The sequence below is a fragment of the Myotis daubentonii genome, chromosome X, assembly GCF_963259705.1.
Source record: "Myotis daubentonii chromosome X, mMyoDau2.1, whole genome shotgun sequence".
NCBI classification, from domain to species: domain Eukaryota; kingdom Metazoa; phylum Chordata; class Mammalia; order Chiroptera; family Vespertilionidae; genus Myotis; species Myotis daubentonii.
In genome coordinates this window covers 5,972,199-5,994,193 of record NC_081861.1, presented here as the reverse complement: position 1 = coordinate 5,994,193, position 21,995 = coordinate 5,972,199, and the positions used below count along the sequence as shown (strand labels likewise).

The 21,995-nt window shown below is 40.8% G+C and overlaps 1 protein-coding gene across 1 annotated transcript in view; it reads left to right on the top strand.

The window, feature by feature from the left end:
- DGKK (diacylglycerol kinase kappa) overlaps nucleotides 1-21,995 on the top strand; it is a 259,182-nt gene that overhangs the window by 38,447 nt on the left and 198,740 nt on the right. Inside the window, exons 4-6 of the mRNA XM_059680086.1 lie at nucleotides 8,242-8,352; nucleotides 10,253-10,333; nucleotides 12,048-12,152. Of these exons, the coding sequence (XP_059536069.1) occupies nucleotides 8,242-8,352; nucleotides 10,253-10,333; nucleotides 12,048-12,152 (297 nt within the window). The remainder of the gene's footprint in view (nucleotides 1-8,241; nucleotides 8,353-10,252; nucleotides 10,334-12,047; nucleotides 12,153-21,995) is intronic.

Below are 21,995 nucleotides of genomic sequence, written 5' to 3'. Positions count from 1 at the left end.
AAAAGGGGAAGGGAGAGATTTGCAAAGACATATGTTTTTAATGGTCCCGGTGGACTAGTTTTCAAGTCACCAACCCTTGATATTTATCTAATCAATGTGCTCACACCAAGGTAAAATGGCATATATATACAGTCATTGCAATATTGTTCATACTAGAATATGATTTTAAACCACTGTCCATCAATAGGAGACTGTTTAAAATAAATCACATTGCATTCATACAATGGAATGCTATCTATAATAATAAAAGGGTAATATGCTAATTAGACCAGATGTCATTCTGGACGTCCTTCCGGATGAATCCAGAGCCAGAGGGAAGCCGGGGTAGGCAGCCGGGGAAAGGAAGGCCTACTTTCGTGCATCGGGCCTCTACTGTAATTATAAAAAGAAATGAGGCAGCTCAGTATGTACCAATATTGAAAGCGCTTCATTATATATTATGTGTTGAAAGCAAGAAACAAACATTGTGCATAGAATGCTGATTTACATGAGGAAGAAATAATGTGTATTTATATGTTTGTGCATATGTATAAACTATCTTTTGAATAACATTCAATAAGCTCATTAAAATTTTTGCCTGTACAGAAAAAAGTAGCATCATTCTAAACTTTATTTTATTTCACTGATAGAGAGCAGGGACATGGAGGATCCTCTATAGTTCTTCCTTAGCACAGGAGGCTGTGGGAGGCATTTGTAGCTATAGTCCTTATAGACATGAGCAATAGGAAAATCTCCTTCCTCAGTGCTAGGGCACCCAGTAGGCCTTGGTTTACCTATGACTTTCCTTGTTTTAGCAATGAAAGTCCTGGAAAAACTAGGATAGTTAACCAACCCAATCCTTATCCTTTTGCTGCTGCCCTTAGCCAGCCAGGCTTGCTAGTGCTGGGGAGGAAAGCTTCCAGTAGCCAGATGAATGGAGCAGTATCACAAGTCCCTGTCGCCACAATCCACAAGCAACTCACACTTATAAAGTGGCAGGCACATGCTCTGTGAGGTATCCTCATCTAACAGACAAGGAAATTGAGTCTCAGAGAGGTTAAGTGATTTGCCCAAGGTCACACAGCTAGTAAGTGCTGGAGCCAGTCTGTCTGAATCCTGCCAGGTCAACAGGACCCTGGGGAATATAAAGCTTTTCAGCAAAGCAGCAGGCCTGGCCTTTCTTAAAGCCTAAGGCACCCGGAGTTACATTTTAACTAAATCAAACGTTGTTGCTCTGAATCAACTTTGGCAGGCCTGAGCTAGGAAATGACTTTCTTCCCATCACACCTCGGCCCCAAAGCAAAGAGAATAGATGTTCCAGGTTTTTTAACTGAAGGAGCTATGGGCAAAAAGCTGCTTTCCCTGGTTGTATTCATAGTGGGAGTCTGGTTCTCACTTGAGGAGTAATAAACTATTCATCCCCAACTTGATCCAGCCTCCCTTCCAAGAACAGCATGAGAAAAACAGGTAGTGGCGTGTGATGCTTGCCTACTGCTTGATTGAGTGATGGTGGAATTCAATTTGGCTACCTAATAGGGTTCCTTTTGCTAGCAAAAGGCAAAAGCATTCCTCAAAACCTCATCCATCAAAAATCCACTGAGCCACAGAAAAACAGACGTAGCAATTATAGTAGAAGCTTTGGGGACTGAGGAGGAGCATAGGAAAAGGTCACAGCAGCAGCTGTACTTGCCCTTTTCCAATTAAGCATCAGGCAGGTGTTAATTATATAGAGGAAATTGGGCTGCTTTACAGACCCTGTTGAGATATTTTATAGAAGATATTTCATAAATATGGAGCAAGGGAAGTACTTACTTTCTCTGTCGATAATTAATTTATACACGCTGAGTTGTAGAGCATCAAGGGAGAGAGCACCTGTGCCAGTGAGCAAAAATTTCATGGAATATTGGACAACATTGTGGTGATGGTTGGGGGAGGGGGAGGTAGACAAGGGTATAGAAGAGATAAATGGTGTTGGGGAAAATATTTTAATGATAAAATAAAATTTACTCTCTTAGCAACTTTCAAAAATACAATACAATATTGTTTTTTCAAAAAGAATTTCAGTCCGACCGGCATGGCTCAGTGGTTGAGCATCTACCTACGAACTAGGAGATCACGGTTCGATTCCTGGTCAGGGCACATGCCCAGGGTGTGGGCTCTACCCTCAGTAGGGGGCTTGCAGGAGGTAGCCAATCAGTGATTCTCTCTCATCGTTGATGTTTCTATCCCTCCCTTCCTCTCTGAAATCAATAATATATATATATATATATATATATATATATATATATATATATATATATATATATATATATATATATATTTATTTTTTTTTTCAGGGAATAATGTATTTGGAGATTGGATTATCAGAAAACCCAAAAGGAAATTAAGCAGAGCTTTTCAAAATTCTAGTTTTTTTTATGTAATGGATGCCACAGTTTAGGCAAAGACTTTTTGCCTATACTTGGGGTCTGAATTACCTATGCCTCAATAAGTCCTGTATCCTTGGATTTAAATGAAGCCAAATGATCTATAGTAATTTAACTCAGCATGACACAGAGTCCACAAAATAGCCCGTCTTGAGAGTTTAAGAGTAGAGACTGCAGTGCTATTTGTATTTAAATGTCCGGTAGAATTGGCAGGAAAAACTAGGAGGCCTGCCTGTAGTATGTTCTGGTTTAAGAAGCAGCAGGTGGGTCACACGGCATTGCAGTATGGACGAGGACCCTATTATCTTTCATAACTTCTTCCTATCTGTAGCATCACAAATACTGTATTGATTGCCACAGGAATGTGGCAGCTTGGACCAAGAGGAGTACATGTGTGCCCCATTCTATGAAGTATCTATATATTTGTAAAGATGGTCACCAAGAAAAATTTCCCATATAGAATGCTGTCTCTCATTGCTTTACATAATAACATGACATGCATTTTTCTGACAAATATTTTAGCCCCACGATGCTGCAAAATCTCAAAAATGGAAAACAAACATTGATGATCTTTTTTTTTAGAGGAAAAGCTTCAATTGGCTTGATAATGTCTTAGAAATAAAAATACACAGGCAAGCCACTTAAGGAAATTGAAGTTCAAAGTGTCTTTCATAGAGCAGAATTGAGTTAGTTGCCTTTCAGAGGGTGCCTGAGAGGATTCAATAACTAAAGTAAAAGCATTTTATCAATTGCAAAGTGTTGTATACATGTGAATTCTCATTATTCTTCTAGTCAATCTTAGTCACTTTAAAAATCAAAAGAACTTCTCTCTTGCCCACCATGGATTACCATTTGCCTCTTGAAGGGAAAGTCCTTAACAGCTTTAGTACTATGTTCAGGTATCCCCTGCTTTTTGAAAGTTCACTTTATGTAACTTCACTTTTATGAAAGATCTATATTAGTACCTGATTTTGCTAACAAAAGAAAGCAGTTTTGCTGTTACAAAAAAAGGCAAAAAGTGAAAATAGTGTCAGCATTTGTTTTGCAGCAGCTGTTAAGAGGCAGTGCATAGCCTGAACAGCTGGAGTCGTCCCTCCTAGCTCCTTCCCCGGTGAGTCAGAATCTCAGCATCAAGCCCTCATAGCTTTGAACTGTGTGTTTAAGTATCTGTACTTTACCTTCATTTATTTTGTGCATCTATTAGCAAAATGTGGCCTATGGTAGCAGAAAAGCCTAACAGAGCTTGTAAGGATGTTACACTTAGTGTAAAACTGGAGGTAAGAAAGTTATTTTATGTTTTATGTGTTATCTATATATATAAAAGCCTAAGTGACCGAATAACCGAACAACCGGTCAATCGGTTGATATGATGTGTACTGACCACCAGGGGGCAGATACTCAAAACAGGAGCTGCCCCTGGTGGTCAGTGCGCTCCCACAGTGGGAGCGCTGCTCAGCTGACCAATGGGCACCAGATGACAGATTCATGGCTGGCATGCGCAGCTGTGGGTGCGAGCCTCTCCTGCCTCTATGGCAGTGCTACCCAGCGGCAGCAGCAGGAGCAGCAGGGCCAGGATGAGAGGGAGCGGAGCATCGCCTGGGCTCCTCCCTGGCCACCTGCCACTTTACACACTACTACATCCCTCGGGGGATGTTGGGCTGCCAGTTTCAGGCAGGGATTGAGCCAAAACCGGCAGTCTGACATCCCCCAAGGGATCCTGGATTGTGAGAGGGCACAGGCCAGGCTGAGGGACCCCACCAGTACAAAAATCCGCGCACCAAGCCTCTAGTTTAGTATAATTTTGTAGTTTATTTTTAGGGTCTGGGAATGTTGAAAAAAATTTCCATATAAGTTAATGGTAATCTCTTCTTCACTTTATGCCATTTCCGCTTACCACAGATTTCATAGAAATGCTCTACTTTCAGATAGTGGGGCATGGCTCTTTATTCAGAGCTGTTCACAGAATACCTTTTAATTTTTAGCAATCTACTGTTTTCTCTTTCAAAACAAAGTTTGGGGGGATAGTGTTTTCACTCTGTTATATACATATTAATTAATCAGGCATTCCCAGTTTTCTTGTCATGAGTAGAATAGTGGAAAGAGTACAGAGCCCACCAGCATTCTGTAATTGTGAATCCTCAAGTAAAGCAATAGAAAATGCCCAAGCCTCAGATTTACCATCTGGAAATTCAAGGTAACACTCTACATGGTTGTGGCAAGGGGCCTATGAGATGATGTTATCTGCAAGAGGCCAGGAACTGGGAAGCACTGTGCAAATCCTCTTAAGGGACAGGCAAGGGCTCTCCTTCCAATTCCTGCCTTTACAGGATGTGCTTGTTTGTTTGTGTCTCCCAGTTTTTGTCTTATATCCTTATTAAGTTTACTGGCCCCAGGCAGGTAAAGGTTGATTTGCATGCACATATTTTATTGACCAGTAATTGATTTTTAGCTTCTGCTTACACAATGGTTTCTTTAGAAACAGAGATTGGATTAGTACATTTCTCCTGAAAGGGGGACAGAGTTCAAAAGGTAAGGAACTTTGGGGGACAGAGTTCAAAAGGTAAGGAACTTTACCTTCTCCCAACCCAGGTTTGGATAGTTGTTGAAGTTCTGAGTGTATGATATAGAGCCTGTGTTTAGAATTTAAAAAACTATTGTATGGCCTTCTAACCTTTCTCTCTACTATACATAAATTATATCAAGACATATATGTTCCCAACTTAGTAATATATATCTCAAATGTAAAGGCTTTTCACACACAAACTATGAACTCTTACACTGCAACCTCCTCTGATGCCAGGAATACTCACTACTCACTCACTTTGTCCTCTAGAGAAAGTGATAATAGTTATAATTTAGAAATTGCAAAATGGTTGCCTGTGGGCTTGCTTTGGTATGAATACGTGTTTTCTTTGGGTCTCACAGTTTTTTTTAATTCAATTAGTTGCTAACATTTCAATATGATAAAATTTCACACAAATTTTAGCCTGGATTGCTAGCTTCTCTTTAAGAAAGGAATGAGCTAGTAACACTTGTCAGGATTCAATAACAATCACCTAAAACTTGGTAGCCACTGGGCTTGGGCTCTTCAGTTCCCCTATTAGGTCTTGTTGACTATTCTGTTATCAACCAGCATGGAACAGACAGCCCTGCACTTAAAGCTAGTTCATTCAAAGTGACCAATTTAATATCATAGCAGAGAGAGGAGATTATTGTTCTTTGGTTGGTGTACCCAGTGACAGGGTGTGTGAGTGGATAGCCACTATCCTGGTGGAACCCCTCACCTGAACCAGAGGTAAACATTTAGGACAATGAACATGAAGCCCCAAGGCTCTTTCTAATGGTTCTGAGCTCACATAATTTTGTGTTTGTCTACATGGATTATTGTTCCCTCCTCCTCCACTCCCCCTATCCATACCTTTGAGACAGGAAAGGGGCCTGCAACTTACTTAGCTGCCCCAAAGGGCCTAGCAAAAGGTGGAGTCCATAGTTGAAGCTCAGAAAAATATTATGAAGCACCCTATCCAATGATAAATGCATCACAAAGTCTTTCTTTTCTTGACTTGATAAATGCTGGAGTTATGGAATGAGAATTTAAGGTTTTAATGATTTGTTGTGTCCTCAAATTAACAGATTAACTAATAATTATTTTTTCTGTGTCCTTGGATGAATAACAAGATGTCATTCATTATCATGGAACAAGTACAGGAAGAAAAAAAGAATATTTCTTAGGTATCAGGAAAGGGAATTAAATAATGATCATTAGTAAGAGTTGATAGAAGGAAGTAACTGAGGAGAAGAGGTTAATTTCTACTTATTTCAGTATTTCAAATCACCAGTGTCTTGGAATTTTCTCAAGGGACCAGAAGGTCCAGGGTTCTAGGAATCTTCTTGAGAAAAAACCTCCCTCCATGTTTTCTCATTACCACTTCACTCCACCATCCTACCCTTGAAGAGAAGAGAGTTGGATATGGCAGCAAGGATAAGAGAAAGCCACATAAGTGATGAAGGCTTTAAACTGAAAATGGAGGAAAGGGGAAAATATTCAGCCAAAAATTGTAAAAATGAACTATTAAATTGGATACTATATCTGATAGAATAAGAACAGTAGGAGAAGCATTTAGTAATTAACAGAATAGAATAACTCGGGGAAAAGACATGAATAATGGATGTGGCTCCAGTTGTACAAATTTGGAGCAGTTAAAATTTTGAACTTAAGTGTTTAACAGAAAGGGATATTTATGACTACCTAGGTTTTATGAAGACTTAGTATAGAATAATAAATGGTGTAGAAGTGAGAAAACCAAATACTATCATTGAGAGTATACACCATAGGCTACCTGACCAGCGAAAGGAGAATGATGTAATCACAATGCTTAGACAAGACTTGTTTTCTCATTGAGGACTTAGTTTCAACAATTTTAATGTAATTTCTCACTCTCCTTGCCATCCTTTTCCTTCCCACAAGATCTTATTGTTTTCTTTCTTGATTCCTTGGTGCCATTCTTTTATAAGCATCTCAAGAATGGTATAATATTTTGAAACTCCCATAAGTTGTCAAGAGGACTCAGGTAAACACAGATTGCTCATGAACTCACTTTTCAATTGACATACAGAGGTTCATTAGTACATAGTACCCTATTGGTTAGAGAATTGAACATAAAGTGTAATAGATGTGTGTATATGTTGGAGAATAGGAGTAGCAAAGGATTGTTTAGATTGGGGTCCCAAACTCAAATGCCTGCTGAAGTCAGGTGCCCCATCTGAAAGGCACAGCTGCTATTCCATTCCAACAGATTATTGCCATGTGGGACCATAGCTCCAAGGTTACCAAACATTCTGATTATTCTAAAGAAGCAGGAAACTTAAATTTTAATGTGAAATGTTCTGCCTTTTAAATAATATCAACTAATTTAAAACTTTGAAAAATACTGGATGGGCCAAACTAAACACTTTCACAACCACTTAATGGTTATTCTAATTTAAGTGATAGGTGGAATTCATGACACAGCCTTGATTTGGTTACTCAAACTAAGTCTGGCTCTTTGTCCATTCAGCATAGGTTTGGTTCCAGTTTGGTTGGTGTGAGTACTTTTTCCAAATAGCAGTCTTGTGTGTTGGTTTGTATCTATAAATATAACTGAGAACTTGCACAATGATAAAAATGGTAAGTAGATTCTATGTTTGGTTAGAGTCAGTCTGTTCAACAAGTAATAGAAATTAGTGGTCAGACTCAATTATGTAAAGAAAGTAATCAGAAGACAGTGACTTTTTGCTCTCTCATCAGACCATGAATCCTTTGAAGGCCATGGTAAAGACTTTGCATTGGTTCTAAAAATATTGGGAAACTATTGGAAGTTTGTGAGCAGGGAAGGGATGTGCTCTAACTTAATATTCTAAAAAGAACACTCTAAAAGAGCTGATAGGAAGGTCCTGTCTAGAGCTACAACCTGTAGACATCAAGAAAGTCTGCCTTTACTTAATGTAATATGTTCCCCTAACACTTGTTTTTTCTTAGGCATGTTGTTCTCATAGTCATGTGTTAATGTCTCTTCTCCACATCTCCTATCACCAATGGATATGTTCTCCATGGCTCTTAGGCCACTATCCTAAGAAACGTATAGCTTATAACATACTGAATGTGTTACCCAAAGGTAACCAATGCATTTTCTGATTTAGCTAACTTTTTTGAGTTCTTTCCTGGCCCTCAGGACATTTCTCAGATGTGTAACAAGATATGGAGCCTTCCAACTATCTGATCTTCTCAACTGAGAAGACAAGTGATATAGTCTTGCAAATTGATCTAATTACTCAACGATATGCTTCTATCTTTCAGAAAATATTGAAGGAAGGACCTCTGCTGAAGAGCTGTAACTCCTTCAAGAGATGGAAGCTTAGATATTTTCTGGTTCGAGGACAAAGACTCTGCTTTGCACACCATCCTGCGGTAAGAGAATACTATATATATATATATATATATATATATATATATATATATATATATATACTAATAAAAGAGAAACATGCAAATTGGTGTCACTCTGCTATGCCCACCAGCCAATCAGAGAGACTATGCAAATTAACCCAACAAATATGGAGGTTAATTTGCATATGCAGGCACAGGCGTGAAGACTGAAGACTCTGGCTGGAGTGAAGACTGAAGACTGAAGACTGAAGACTGAAGAGGCTTGGCTTCTCCGCTGCAGCCAGACCAAAAGCCTGGGTCCCAGGTGCCGGAGGAAAACCAGTGCCAGCAGCCAGGGGGAAAAAGGCCTATTGCACGAATTTTTGTGCAACAGGCTTGGAATTTTGGGGCAAATGGGGGACACTTTTCTCTCCCTTCTCCTTCCTATTTCCCTCCCCTTTCATAAGTTCCTCAGTTAGCTCTTCTGCACCCAGAACCAACTACATAATTTGTGGAGCCCAATATAAAATAAAAATATGGGTCTCTTATTTGAAATGTAAAGAGAAATGTCAATAAAGATACTAAAATATAAAGCAATGACTTATCAGGGCATCTTTTATTTGTCATTAGATGTCATTGTGAGTAAAGAAAAAATTTTAAATTATTAGCAATTTTGCTACCTGTTTGTATATTGTACAATGCCAGTTTTAAAAGAAAATAGAAAAGCATTTAACACACGAGGAACAATCAAAATTATATAGTTTGCATATGGTGGTTCATACACACACATATATTTTGTTCTTACCAGTACACAAAACTACACGAAAGTAACTCAACTGTTTTTATTCACATCTTGACCCTTACACATTCTACCAACACTTTCTAAAAGGAAAAGGAATTATGGGTTTCCCTATCTTTCCCTTTCCTCCAATATTATAACTTTCAGCATAAATGATTGGCTAATTCAGGGAAGTAACATAAGCAAGAAAGAATACAAGAGAGTTACTTGGCTGTTCATGTTTCTTAGAACACCACTGCTATGTTTGAAATGAGTTCTAGTTCCAACCAAATATGTGGTCTCTGAGGGTTGTCAGCTCTCCTACTTACTCATAGATGTAACATGCTTATTTTATACTTGTTTTGAATCTCACTGAACTCTCACACATTATGAGTCCACTGGAATTCTATGCTCATGGGTATCATGAATGCAAATAACTGACAAGATATTGGGTGGACATGCATATTGTGCATATCTCCTCTGCTCATGTTTATGACCCCTTGTCCCACTGGATTTCACTTATAAAACATAAGTTAAATGATAAACACATTAAAAATTTCAAGACTGCAACAGCAGATCATTAAACCAAGTGTGAGGCCCTTCTGAACATGAGATCCTTTATGACTGCACAGTTTGCATACCATTGAAGCCAGTCCCATCTGTATCCATAGTACTGATTTCCTGCTGCTGGCTAGGTGTTACCTACTATAGCCAGTATATAACAAAACATAGCCCTAAAACTGGAAGAGGCTAGCAACAAAGGCTGCCAGCTAACAAAATTGGAGATACTAACTCCTATCTGCTCCACTAGGCCCCTAGCTAGACCTCATCACATTATCTTCTCCAACACAAACCTTTAGTTTTGAATAATTCTGAATTACCCAAGCCTTCCTATAAATCTACATCAAAGTTTTGGGGAGAGTTTTGTTTTGGCTTAATATGGTTTGTTTTTTATTTGTCACACGTTTTATCAACAAAAAGCATGATGCTAAATAAATCCCAGCACTCAAGCCAGAGCAATGATTACATCATGACTGCCAAAAATGCCTATTAGTGTGTGTGTGTGTGTGTGTGTGTGTGTGTCTGTGTGTGTGTTTACTTTCTAGTGTATCTTTGCCTCATTAACCAGATGGTTCTTTTTCCTTCTCCCTCTTATCTTTCCAGTTTGCACACTTTGAAACCGTTGATCTGTCTCAGGTCGTCTTGGCGGAAACTAGCTGTAGAAACCTTTGCCACAGTTTTTGTGTAAGTAAGGTTGAGAATGACTGAATGGCCCAGGGTGGGAGCTAGCTGGGAAGAGAGTTTGCCACACCTACTTGTTGCCTTTCTGGAGTTCAGGTTTCCCAAGTCTTCTTTGATCCCAAATGTGTATGGAAATCCACTTAAAGTAGCATTGCAATCAAGTGCTAAAGCTTATTCATGTAAACACTTTGACCATTCCACCACAGGAGGAAAAAGTGATGGCCCTATTCCCTATCTGTGATAAAACTGAGCTGATTTGGGAGTAGGGGAATGACTATTACAAAAATCAATCCTCCTGATGAAGGTGATTTAGAGTATCACTTGGAGGCTTTCAACAGACTGATAATATGTTACAGAAAATATCAGGATAATCAAGCTATATGACATGCTCTCCTTTGATGAAGCAGATAAGATCCTAAATCCAAAGTGAAAACTACCCTATGCCCTGATTACTAATGAGAGTACCTCAAAGAAAGCAGAGGATTTTCTAGGGAAGTATTCAATGATTTGGAACTGCTAAAATTTCATAAGGCTTTGGGCATTCAAGTGAGTTCAGATCAGAAAGCTCACTGAAAAATAGCAAGTCCATTGATTCAGGTATTCTCCTCCCAGAACTATCTTCTCCCAGCCTCAGTGTTGGATTATGGAGACTGGGTTTCCTCTTCAGGCAGGTGGAAGGTTAAACTTAGCAGACTAAAAAGCTACAGGCCCAAAATCCTGCTTCTGAAAGGAGAGTAAGGTCTAAATATAAGAGAGACCCTACTCTCATTTCTCTCATTATATCACATTGACCCAGGGTAAAGCTAATGATTTTGTTGACCTAGTCCCCAAAAGCTTAATCTTTGGCTGATGAGCATACAGGCTAATGTTTTTGGTCTCCACCCTACAAAGAAATCCAAAGGGTTAGGTTGCCCCTTAGCCTAGTTGAAACACAGAGACACTGTCCATCAGCCCCATACAAAAATGGGTTTGGACCAAAAGAGTGGCTGTTATCACAGTTCCCACTAGTTCTTATTCCCATCTATCACAGAAGAAAAATTAAATCGCTAGTTCTAAGATATTGGGGGCTGGTAGTAAAGGCAAGTAGGACCATTGAAGGATGCTATTGCTATCTATGTTCCCTCATTCCCTCTGGGGAAAGACCAAGTCATAGCCACAGTTTACCTCTGTTAGACCCTCAGCATGGATTTTTCATTCTTGCCTTAGTTCTTGCAATAAGCAGGATTAAGGGATACAATGGTAAAGTTCTCTTCAGGTTGTCCCTGACTATAAGAAAGAAATAAACCAGATTTTTAGATTTCTCACTCCATTCTTACTCTCTTCCCAAACAGAGGGGCACACCTTTATGAACCATATACCCTTAAACCATTCATTTAATTCCCTTTGCCTTGGTTTTCCTGACTATGAAGTGGGAAAAACCCCTATATCATGGGGGTGTAATGAAGATTAAAATAACTAATATACATACATGGTCATAGAACAGTACAAGGAACACAGTAAATGTCATTAAAGTGTTGTTTGTTACTATTATCATTATTATTATTTTGGGTGGGGATATAGGGAGCTTCAAGTGGTTCTGGGAACACCTGTCTTGTGTTTAAAAAGTTGCTTGGGTCATGCTTGGTAGACCTGTCTAGGTCCTTGGAGAATTCACAGGCTCTGTTTGGGGGCAAATTTGTGGCGTGTGAACCAGCTAATAATGTGACTTTTTGTTTAGGTAATCACACCACAACGAAAACTTATCCTGGCAGCGCCCAACCGGAAAGACATGGAAGAATGGATTAACGTCATAAAAACTGTTCAACAGGGAGAAATTCGTAAGGTAAGGAAATAGTAGAGAATCCACACAACACTGAAGTATAAACTCATAATTGACTGAGTTAAGCCATCTTTCAAACAGGGAAATAAGATGGAAGCAGAGCCCATCTGGTCAAGAATTAAAGATGAACATAATTAGAAAACCTATTTAAAACTATTTATAAATAGGAGTGATTCATTTAGACTCACACCTTGGAACGTATGTAGTTTAGATACCTCTGTACACATCCATTTAATATGTATATGTCACTATATGCTCAGCAGATAAGGCATTCAAGATGTATGTGAGCATTTAATTTAGATGTTCTTATGTTAGAAAAGCTTAAATCAGTAGTCTTCACTTGGGTCTGATGAGCAACTACAGTAACAGCTAAGGAAACAGACTCAAAAAGGGAAAGCAGACCAAAATGAAGTAACTACTCAGTAGCAAAGCCTATATCGTTAACCACTACGTAATTCTGTCTTTTTGTTTATTATCTATCAGAAAAGAAATGTAGAGGGAAGAGCAAGGAGTGGTCCTACTCAAAGCTTAGCAGGGTTCTTTTTCTCCAAGACAATACCAAACCCCACTGCTCCCTGCCACAAATGGTGCCACCATTCAAATTCTGGGCTATGCCTTCAGCCCACTATTCTGCAGACCTACAACAGTTAGAAGTTATATAAGTTTTAAAGGGGGAGAAATTTTTGTCATTTGTTTACTCGGAGTAGTATCTGGCACATAGCAGAAGCTCAATAAATATTTGCTGAATGAATAAATGAGGGCAATCTATTCTGTAGCTCTTGGGGATAAAAGGGAAAACAAATCTACCCTTTAAAAAACCCTGATGTCTTAAATAACTAGCAAAGGATAGACTATTGTTATAGGCATTTGGGACAAAGCAGTGCAGGCTATGGCTTAGTAATAATGGGTTTTAGAAGTAAAATCAATGCCATGGAGAAAAGCTATCTGTCCTCACTCCCCTAGATTTCTTAGGCTTTTGACCACTTAGTTTCATAATTATACATTCTGCTAATCATGGCTATGAGACATAACAAGTTCACTGAACTGGGGCCTACATACCTCTCCACATATCATTAAGACATCTCCTAGGACCACATTGAATATGCTTAATTGAGAAATTCTTTGCTTAGAAACTGAAGATGGTCTTTGTGTGACTTAGGACTCAACATTTCACTCCTTTATCATCTTCCTTTCCTGATGAAGAAGCACATCCTGTCCCTCCTGCCCACCCACAATGAGGCCACTATGGCACAGCACTAGAGGTAGCCACAAAAAATTATGACTTTCATGCTCCTATTCTCCCTCCTGTAGACCAATCCCTTTCCTCCCCTCAGTTTATCTCTATCCAAACTGGAGCACTTCTCATGAATCACATCTTTTCAATTTGGTAAAAAAAAGGCCACATAGGATATTTTGAATTTTAATTATTAGTTCAGTAATGCAAAAACTTCTAAAGTAATCCATAAGAGTAATGTTCTGTAATTTCTGGCTCAATTGAATTAAACACCTTGTTGTTGACTACCCTGCACAAACTACAAAGGAAAAAAAAATAATCTGTCTGCTTACACTCTTGAAAGAGTTGAGTTTCAGGTTGTGATCACAACCTCTGTAGAGCTGCTCTAGGGACCTAAGTCTATTAAGGAATACTTTTAGCTGAAAGTAAACTGTCTCACCATCAGCATCTTAGCAATTCATCTTGCTTAAGGCTTAGAGACTCAAATATGCTTTCTCTCATATAAAGCTCAACTCCAATGATCTATTCTATCTTCTGTCACAACCAATGCCTGATGTGGGTTGAAGAAAGGTTAATAATTAACTAAGTGGTTTATTAAAGTCACTACAAAGCAATTGGATAACTTATTGGAAACTAGTCGGTACACATTAAAGAGTGAACTCCTACTAGGTACCCAGTTCTGTTCTATAGAGAGTTGGAAAAAATGTGTTGCTGCTCCTGTCCACAGTGATATTTTTAGGTAGTTGGGGAGACAAAATATACACAAAGAAATAGTTAAGTGGCAGTACTCAAGATAAATAACAATTTTCAGAGATGTTACAAGGCAGTGAATGACGGATTGCCAGATTAATAAAACAGACATTAAAGTGGTATGGGAGTTCAAGGCAGGAAGACATAAATATGGGCTGAAGTACTCTGGGAAGAGTTTATAGAAGAAAATTTTGTGACTGAACTTGAAAGATGAATAGGATTTTATTGGTGGTAGGGGATTAGGGACAGGCAGAAGTCCTGAGCAGAGGAATTGACATAAGCAAAATCTGAGTAATAGAAAAACAGAAACTTTTCGGAATAGAGTGAAAGGGGACTCTATTTGACCAGAAGAGTTTGGGAAAGTGAGTTTAAGAAATGTGTATGAAGAGGTAGGTTGAGCTTGATTCTGAAAGATTATCAATGTCAGGATAAAGAGTAGGGAAGAATTGCAACATGAACAAAGTTCAGTTTAAGGATAGATTAGAAAGGGGAGAGAGTTTATCAAAGGGATACTTTACAAATATAAGCTGGATTAGACAAGGGATAAACTGGAGACCAAAAGATCATAGAGGAGGCTATAAATTAATGCAGGAAAGACAAAGTTAAGCCTCAGGATGAGGATAGAAAGGGAAGACAAATAGTAGATACCAAGTTGAGGTGGGGAGAACCTAAGCATATGAGAGGTAAAGGAGAGAGATAAGTCACAGGCAAATGAAAAGTTTGAGCCTGGGAGACTTAAAGAAAAAAATAAAAGAGGGTAATGAGAATAAGGAGCTGCATGGAAAACTAGATTAAAAGGTTAGCTCTTTCTAACAATTAATTGTCATGAAACCATTAAGTATGGGAACAGGAATGAACCTTAGAACTAGACTACAGATTTTAGACTCTAAAGCATCTTTAGATCAAGTCATGTAGCCTTTATTTGAATTACTCCAAATATGGGGAACTAAGACTCTTGCAAAAGACTCCATTCAATATTCCTAAAGTTCTAAATTTTGAAAGTTTTTTCTTCACCTTTGGCCTAATAGAATAACTTTCTAACATTCAGTGTGAGCTGCAAGAATAGTATCAACTGCCTTTTGAGGTAGAAAGTTCCATGTCACTGGAAACATTTATTTATTTATTTATGCATTTATTTATTTTTAGAAATTTCCAAATTGTTTTGAGAGAAAGGGAGAGAGGAGAGAGGGAGAGAGAGGAGAAATATCGATCAGTAGCCTCCTACACATGCCCCACAGAGGATCAAACCTGCAACCTAGGTATATGCCTTGACTGAAAATAGAACCCGCCATACTTTGGTGTATAGGATGACATTCCAACCAACTGAGCCACCACTGGCAGAGCTCATTGGAAGTATTTAAAGCAAACTAAACAACTTTTTAAAAACTTGTATAGAAAATTAAATTTTTATAGTGACATCAGCAAGATGGCAAGACTAGGAAATCTCAAAGCTTATCCTCTCCCCTACAAAAACAATAAATAAACAACCATGTGCCAACTAGAATGCTTATGAGAGTTCCAGAATACTATAAAGAAGCTGGAGAAACTCTATGGAGCACAGAGACCGACTCACCACATAGAAAATCATAGTAAGCCATTTACCTCCGTAGCCCCATCCTCCAATTTGGCAGAGCTTGAGGCCAACAGGAATTCCCTTGGCCTGATCTCTTCCCACAAGGGAAAAGGAGAGGAGCATTCCATCAACTCTTGAGTGGCTAAGTGAAAAACAAAATCCAAAAAATATGGTGTCAACAAGAGACTCACTTTAAAATTAAACACCATAGGCTGAAAGTAAAGGATGGAAAAGATATCTCATGCAAATGGTAACCAAATGAAACCATGGGTGGCTATACTTATATCAGACAAAATAGACATTATGTCTAAAATTGTCTTTAAAGACAAAGGAGGACATTATCCTATATAATAAAGGGATAATATGCAAATTAACCCTCAGGCCTCACAAGATGGCTGCCTATGACCAGGCTGGCAGGGGGTTAGTGAGGGATGACTAAACAACTGAACAAGCAGGCTGCTTGGGGCAACCAGGCCAGCCAGGGGGTTAGTGAGGAATGACCAAACGATTAAACAGCAGGCTGCATGGGGTGACCAGGCTGGTGGGGGGGCTGTGAGGGATGACCAGGCTGGCAAGGGGGACAGTTGGTAGCAACTAGGTCAGTGGGGGGGAGGGGGCAGTAAGAGACAACCAGGCCAGTGTGGGGGTGAGTTAAGGGTGACCGGGCCAGCAGAGGGGTGCAGTTTGGGGTGACCAGGCCGGAAGGGGGGACAGTTGGGGGAAATTAGGCTTGCAGGGGAGGCAGTAAGAGTCAACCATGCCAGCGGGGGGTGGGGGTATCAGTTAGGGGTGACCAGGCCAGTGGGGGGTGCAGTTGGGGGTAACCAAGCCAGAAGGGGGGGCAGTTGGGGGCAGTTAGGCTTGCAGGAGGGGCAGTGAGGGGCAACTAGGCCAGCAGGAAGGCAGTGAGGGGTGACTGAGCCAGCGGGGGAGGAGGCAGTTGGGGGCAACCAGGCCAGCGGGGGGGGGGGCAGTTAAGGGAAACCAGGCTACAGAGAGGGGCAGTTGGGGGTGACCAGGCTGGAAGGGGGGGCAGTAAGGGGTGACCAGGCCAGCAGGGGGGGGCAGTTAGGAGTGACCAGGCTGGCAGGAAGGGGGCAGTTGGGGGCGACCTGGCCGGCAGTGGGGGGGAGTTAGGGGTGATTAGACCGGCACACAGAGGCAGTGAGGGGAGATCAAGCCAGCAGGGGAGGGGCACTTAGGGGTAACCAGGCAGGCAGGCAGGTGAGTGGTTAGGAGCCAGGGGTCCAGAATTGTGAGAGGGATGTCTGACTGCCAGTTTAGGCCTGATCCCTAGGATCGGGCCTAAACCAGCAGTCGGACATCCTCCAAGGGGTCCCAGATTGGATAAGGTGCAGGCTGGGCTGAGAGGAACCCCCCCACCCCCTGTGCATGAATTTCATGCACCAGGCCTCTAGTATAATGATAAAAGAATCAATTCAATAGGAAAATAAAACAATCATAAGTATATATGCATTTAACATCAGAGTACCTACCTAAATATATAAAACAAATAATGAAAGATCTGAAGGCAGAACTTGAAAGCAATACAATAATAGTAGGGGACTTCACTACCCCACTTATAATAGTGGATACATTTTCTGCAGACAGAAAATCAATAAAGAAACACCTGACCTGAATAACACTATTGACCAAATGGACCTAACTGACATATACAGAAATTTATACCCAACAACATCAGAAGACATATTATTCTCGAGATTCTTCTCAAGGGCACACGGAACATCCTCCAGTATAGATAACATGTTAGGTGACAAAATAAGCCTTAGCAGATTTTAAAAGCATGGATATCATTCCAAGTATCTCTTCTGACCTATTTTCATAAGGTAATGAAATAGAAATCAATAACAGCAAAAAAAAAAAAATAGAAAAATTCACAAATATATAGAAACTAAACAATTCAGTGTTGAACAACTATTTGAGTAAAAGAGGAAATCCAAAGGGAATTTTAAAAGTATATTGAGAAAAACAAAAATGAAAACACAGTATACAAAAACCTAGGGATGCAGCAAAAGCAGTTATAAAACAGAAGTATATAACAATAAACAATACCATTAAAATAGAAAGATCTCAAATAAACAACCTAACCTTATACCTCAAGTAACTAGAAAAACAACAAACAGCCCAAAGTCAGAAGAAGGAAGAAAATAATTAAGATTAGAGCAGAATAAATCAAACAGAAAAATTTTAAGTCAAAAAGATGAAGAGCTGAATTTTTTAAAAAATAAAATTGAGAAACCATTAGCTAGACTATAAATAAAAGAGAAGATTCAAATAAATAAAATCAGAAATGAAAGAGGAAATATTACAACAGATGTCTCAGAAATAGGAAATATTACAACAGATGCCTTAGAAACAAAAAGGATCATAAGGGACTATTATGAATAAACTACATAACCTAAAAGAAATGGATAAGTTCCTAGAAACATACAAATGACTAAAAATGAATCAGGAAAAAATATAAAGCCTGAACAGACCAATAGCAAATAAAAAAATTGGATCAGTAATAAAAAAAAACCTCACAACAAAGAGAAGTCCAGAACCTGGTAGCTTCATGGTTGAATTCTACTCAACTTATTGAAAGAAACAGTTCATTTGAAGAATTAGCACAAATCCTTCTTTTTTAAAAATATAATTTGTATTAATTTCAGAGAGGAAGGAAGAGGGAGAGAGAGGTAGAAACATCAATGATGAGAGATTATCATTGATTGGCTGCTTCCTGCACACCCCATACTGGGGATTGAGCCCACAACCCATGACTTTCTGGTCCGTAGGTCAAAGCTCAATATGTAGCCAGCAGAGCAAGGAATTCTTTATACTTCACACTCTCTGTGTCCTAAATATTAGAAAACATACTAAAAATATGAATGTAGTCATCTCCTATTATGATTCAAAACTAGAGGCCTGTTTCATGAAAAGATTTGTGCAATAGGCCTTTCCTTCCCCTGGCTGCTGGCACCAGTTTTCCTCCAGCATCCGGGACCCAGGCCTTTGCTCCGGCCGGAGCCGCCTTCAAGACTTCGCTGCTCTGGCCGGAGCGGCCTTCAGTCTTTGCTCTGCCGCTTTGCGCCTATGTATGCAAATTAACCACCATCTTTGTTGGCGGTTAATTTGCATATCACTCTGATTAGCCAATGGTGGACCTATCAAAGGTATGGTCAATTTGAATCTTTGTCTATTATTAGATAGGACTAGAGGCCCGGTGCACAAAAATTTGTGCACTCGGGGGGAAAGGGGGTACCTCAGCCGGGCCTGTGCCCTCTTGCAGTCTTGGACCTCTCAGGGGATAATGACCTGCTGGCTTAGGCCTGCTCCCGGGTGGCAGAGGGCAGGCCCAATCCCTAGGTGCAGCCCCTGGTAGGGCTCAGAGCAGGGCCAATTGGGGAGTTGGGGGCGCCGCCCCCTGTCATGTACAGAGCAGGGCGGATTGGGAGGTTGTGATGCCACCCTCAGTCACGCTCAGGGTAGGGCCAATTGGGGGGTTGGGGCACCGTCCCCTGTCACACACAGAGCAGGGCAGATCAGGGGGTTGGGGCGTCGCACCCTGTCACACACAGAGCCGCAGAGCGATCAGGGGGTTGGGGAGCTCCCCCATATCAGGCACAGAGTATGGCTGATCAGGGGGTTGGGGCGCCTTCCCCTGTCACAAACAGAGCAGGGTGGATAGGGAGGTTGTGGCCCCGCACCCTGTCACACACAGAGCCGCAGGGCGATCAGGGGGTTTGGGCGCTGCCCCCTGTCACGCTGATCCCGGTGCCAGGAGGCCTCTCGGCTCCGCTGATCCCGGTGCTGGGAGGCATATTACCCTTTTACTATATAGGGTAGAGTCCTGGTGCACAGGTGGGTGCCGGCGGGTTTGCCCTGAAGAGTGTCTTGGATCAGGGTGGGGGTCCCCACTGGGGTGCCTGGCCAGCCTGGGTGAGGCGATAATGGCTGTTTGCAGCTGGTCACACACCCTTCAGGGTGGGGGTCCCCACTGGGGTGCCTGGCCAGTCTGGGTGAGGGGCTGAGGGCTGTTTTCAGGCTGGGGGTGACTGAAGCTCCCAACCGCTCCTTTTTTTCTTTTTTTTTCTTTTTTTTTCTTTTTTAATTCTGGGCCAGCTTTAGCTTTGAGGCTTGGCTCCAGCTCTTAGGCCTCTGCTGCTGAAAGTAGGTTTCTGGCCTTTGCTTACAATGTTGTGATCCTGCTGGCTGAAGCCCGGCGGACTAAAGCAGGTTTCTGGGGTTTTGTTTAGCTTTTATATTTGTTACATAGTTGCTTAGAGTTGCAGCTCAGAGGCCTGCAGCAGCAGGCGGGGAACGTTGGAGTCCTCCGTCACTGAAGCAAGCAAGCCTCATGTTAGTTTCAAGCTGCCTGGCTGCCGGCCACCATCTTGGCTAGCAGTTAATTTGCATATCACCCTGATTAGCCAATGGGAAGGGTAGCAGTCGTACACCAATTACCATGTTTCTCTTTTATTAGATAGGATGTGTTACATTTCTGAGAATTCCTAACAGAGAATGACCCTATTAAAATATTTTGTGAATGTGCCTTTTGCCATGGCAGATACTTTTAAAAACTTCATTTGTGAAGTATTTATGCTTCTATAACATTTAACTTCCTTAGTCCTCTTTCTAGTCATAGAGTACAGCAAGTCACAAATTAATTCTTTCTGGGCTTTCCCCGGGGTTTTCCTTGAACTTTATTGTATCAAAATAGCATTTTAGTTTGGCTACAATTAAAGAGAAAAATATCTATATTTTTTTAGAAAAAAAATCTATAGATTTTGTAGACTCAAGCTTGCTTGATTTGTTGCATTATGTCAGTATAAGGGACCAACCAGTTCAAGAAATCCTTCTTAAAAAAAGAAAGAAAGAAAAGAAAAAGAACAGGCAAAGACACTGGAAGAAAAGAAAACCACAAGACAGTAACCCTGATGAACATAAATGCAAAAATCCTTAATAAAATCCTAGCAAACTGAATTCAATAGCACATTAAAAGGATCACACACCATGGCCAAGAGGGATTTATTCCAGTAATGCAAGAGTGATTCAATATAGATAAATCAATCTGATACAATGCATTAACAAAATGAAAGAAAAACCACAGGATCAACTCAATAGATGCAGAAAAAGCATTTGTCAAAGTTCAACACCCAGCCATCATTTACCATAAACTTCAGCAAAGTAGGTATAAAAGAATCTTATCTCAATATAACAGAGGCCATATATAAAAAGCCCATAGCTGCCCAGGCAGTGTTGCTCAGTGGTTGAGTGTCAACCCAGAAACCACGAGGTCACCAGTTGGATTCCGAGTTGGGGCACAGGTTGCAGACTCAATCCCCAGTAGGGGGTGTGCAGGAGGCAGCTGATGTTTCTCTCTCATTGATGTTTCTGTTTCTATCCCTCTCCCATCCTGTCTTTTAAAAATCAATAAAAACATATACTTTTTAAAAGCCCATAGCTAGCATTATAATCAACTAGTGCCCTGGTGCATGGATTCATGCACATTGAAAGGAAATTAATTAGAAGGTGGCCAGCAGAGTGGGACTGAGCGAGATGGGCAGGATATGCCCTGGAGCTAACCTCCTGCAGTCACTCCCCGGCTGGCTGCACCTGAGGAGCCACCGGGTCTCAAAGGGCATTTTCAGAGTAAGCAGGGTTCCTCTGGCAGGTGGGGTCCCTCGGCCTGGCCTGCAGGGATCAGGCCAAAACCAGCTCTCTGACATCCCTCTAGGGGTCTCAAATTGCAAGAGGGTAGTTCTTGGGTGACACACCCCAGAATTGGGCTCCCTCCTCTCTGGTTCCAGGGTGCGTCACCCGAGAAACACCACTGCCAAGTCACCGTAGCTCGGCAGCTCCTGCATTGAGTGTCTGCCCTTTGGTGGTCAGTGTGCATCATAGCTACTGGTTAGATCAGCCATGGGCAAACTATGGCCCGCAGGTCGCATCCGGCCCGTTTGAAATGAATAAAACTAAAAAAAAAAAAAGACCGTACCCTTTTATGTAATGATGTTTACTTTGAATTTATATTAGTTCACACAAACACTCCATCCATGCTTTTGTTCTGGCCCTCCGGTCCAGTTTAAGAACCCACTGTGGCCCTTGAGTCAAAAAGTTTGCCCACTGCCGGGAGCCAGTCCATCCTTGCTGTTTCAAGGGACCTGGCATATATGGCATACGGTTCTTAATATGTTTGCTCACCTTCTTGGCGCTGTGTTTTAACCAAGGTCACCTCTCCGAGAAAGGTTGAATCCCCAGGTAGGGATTTTCCCCTGAAGTTAGGGAG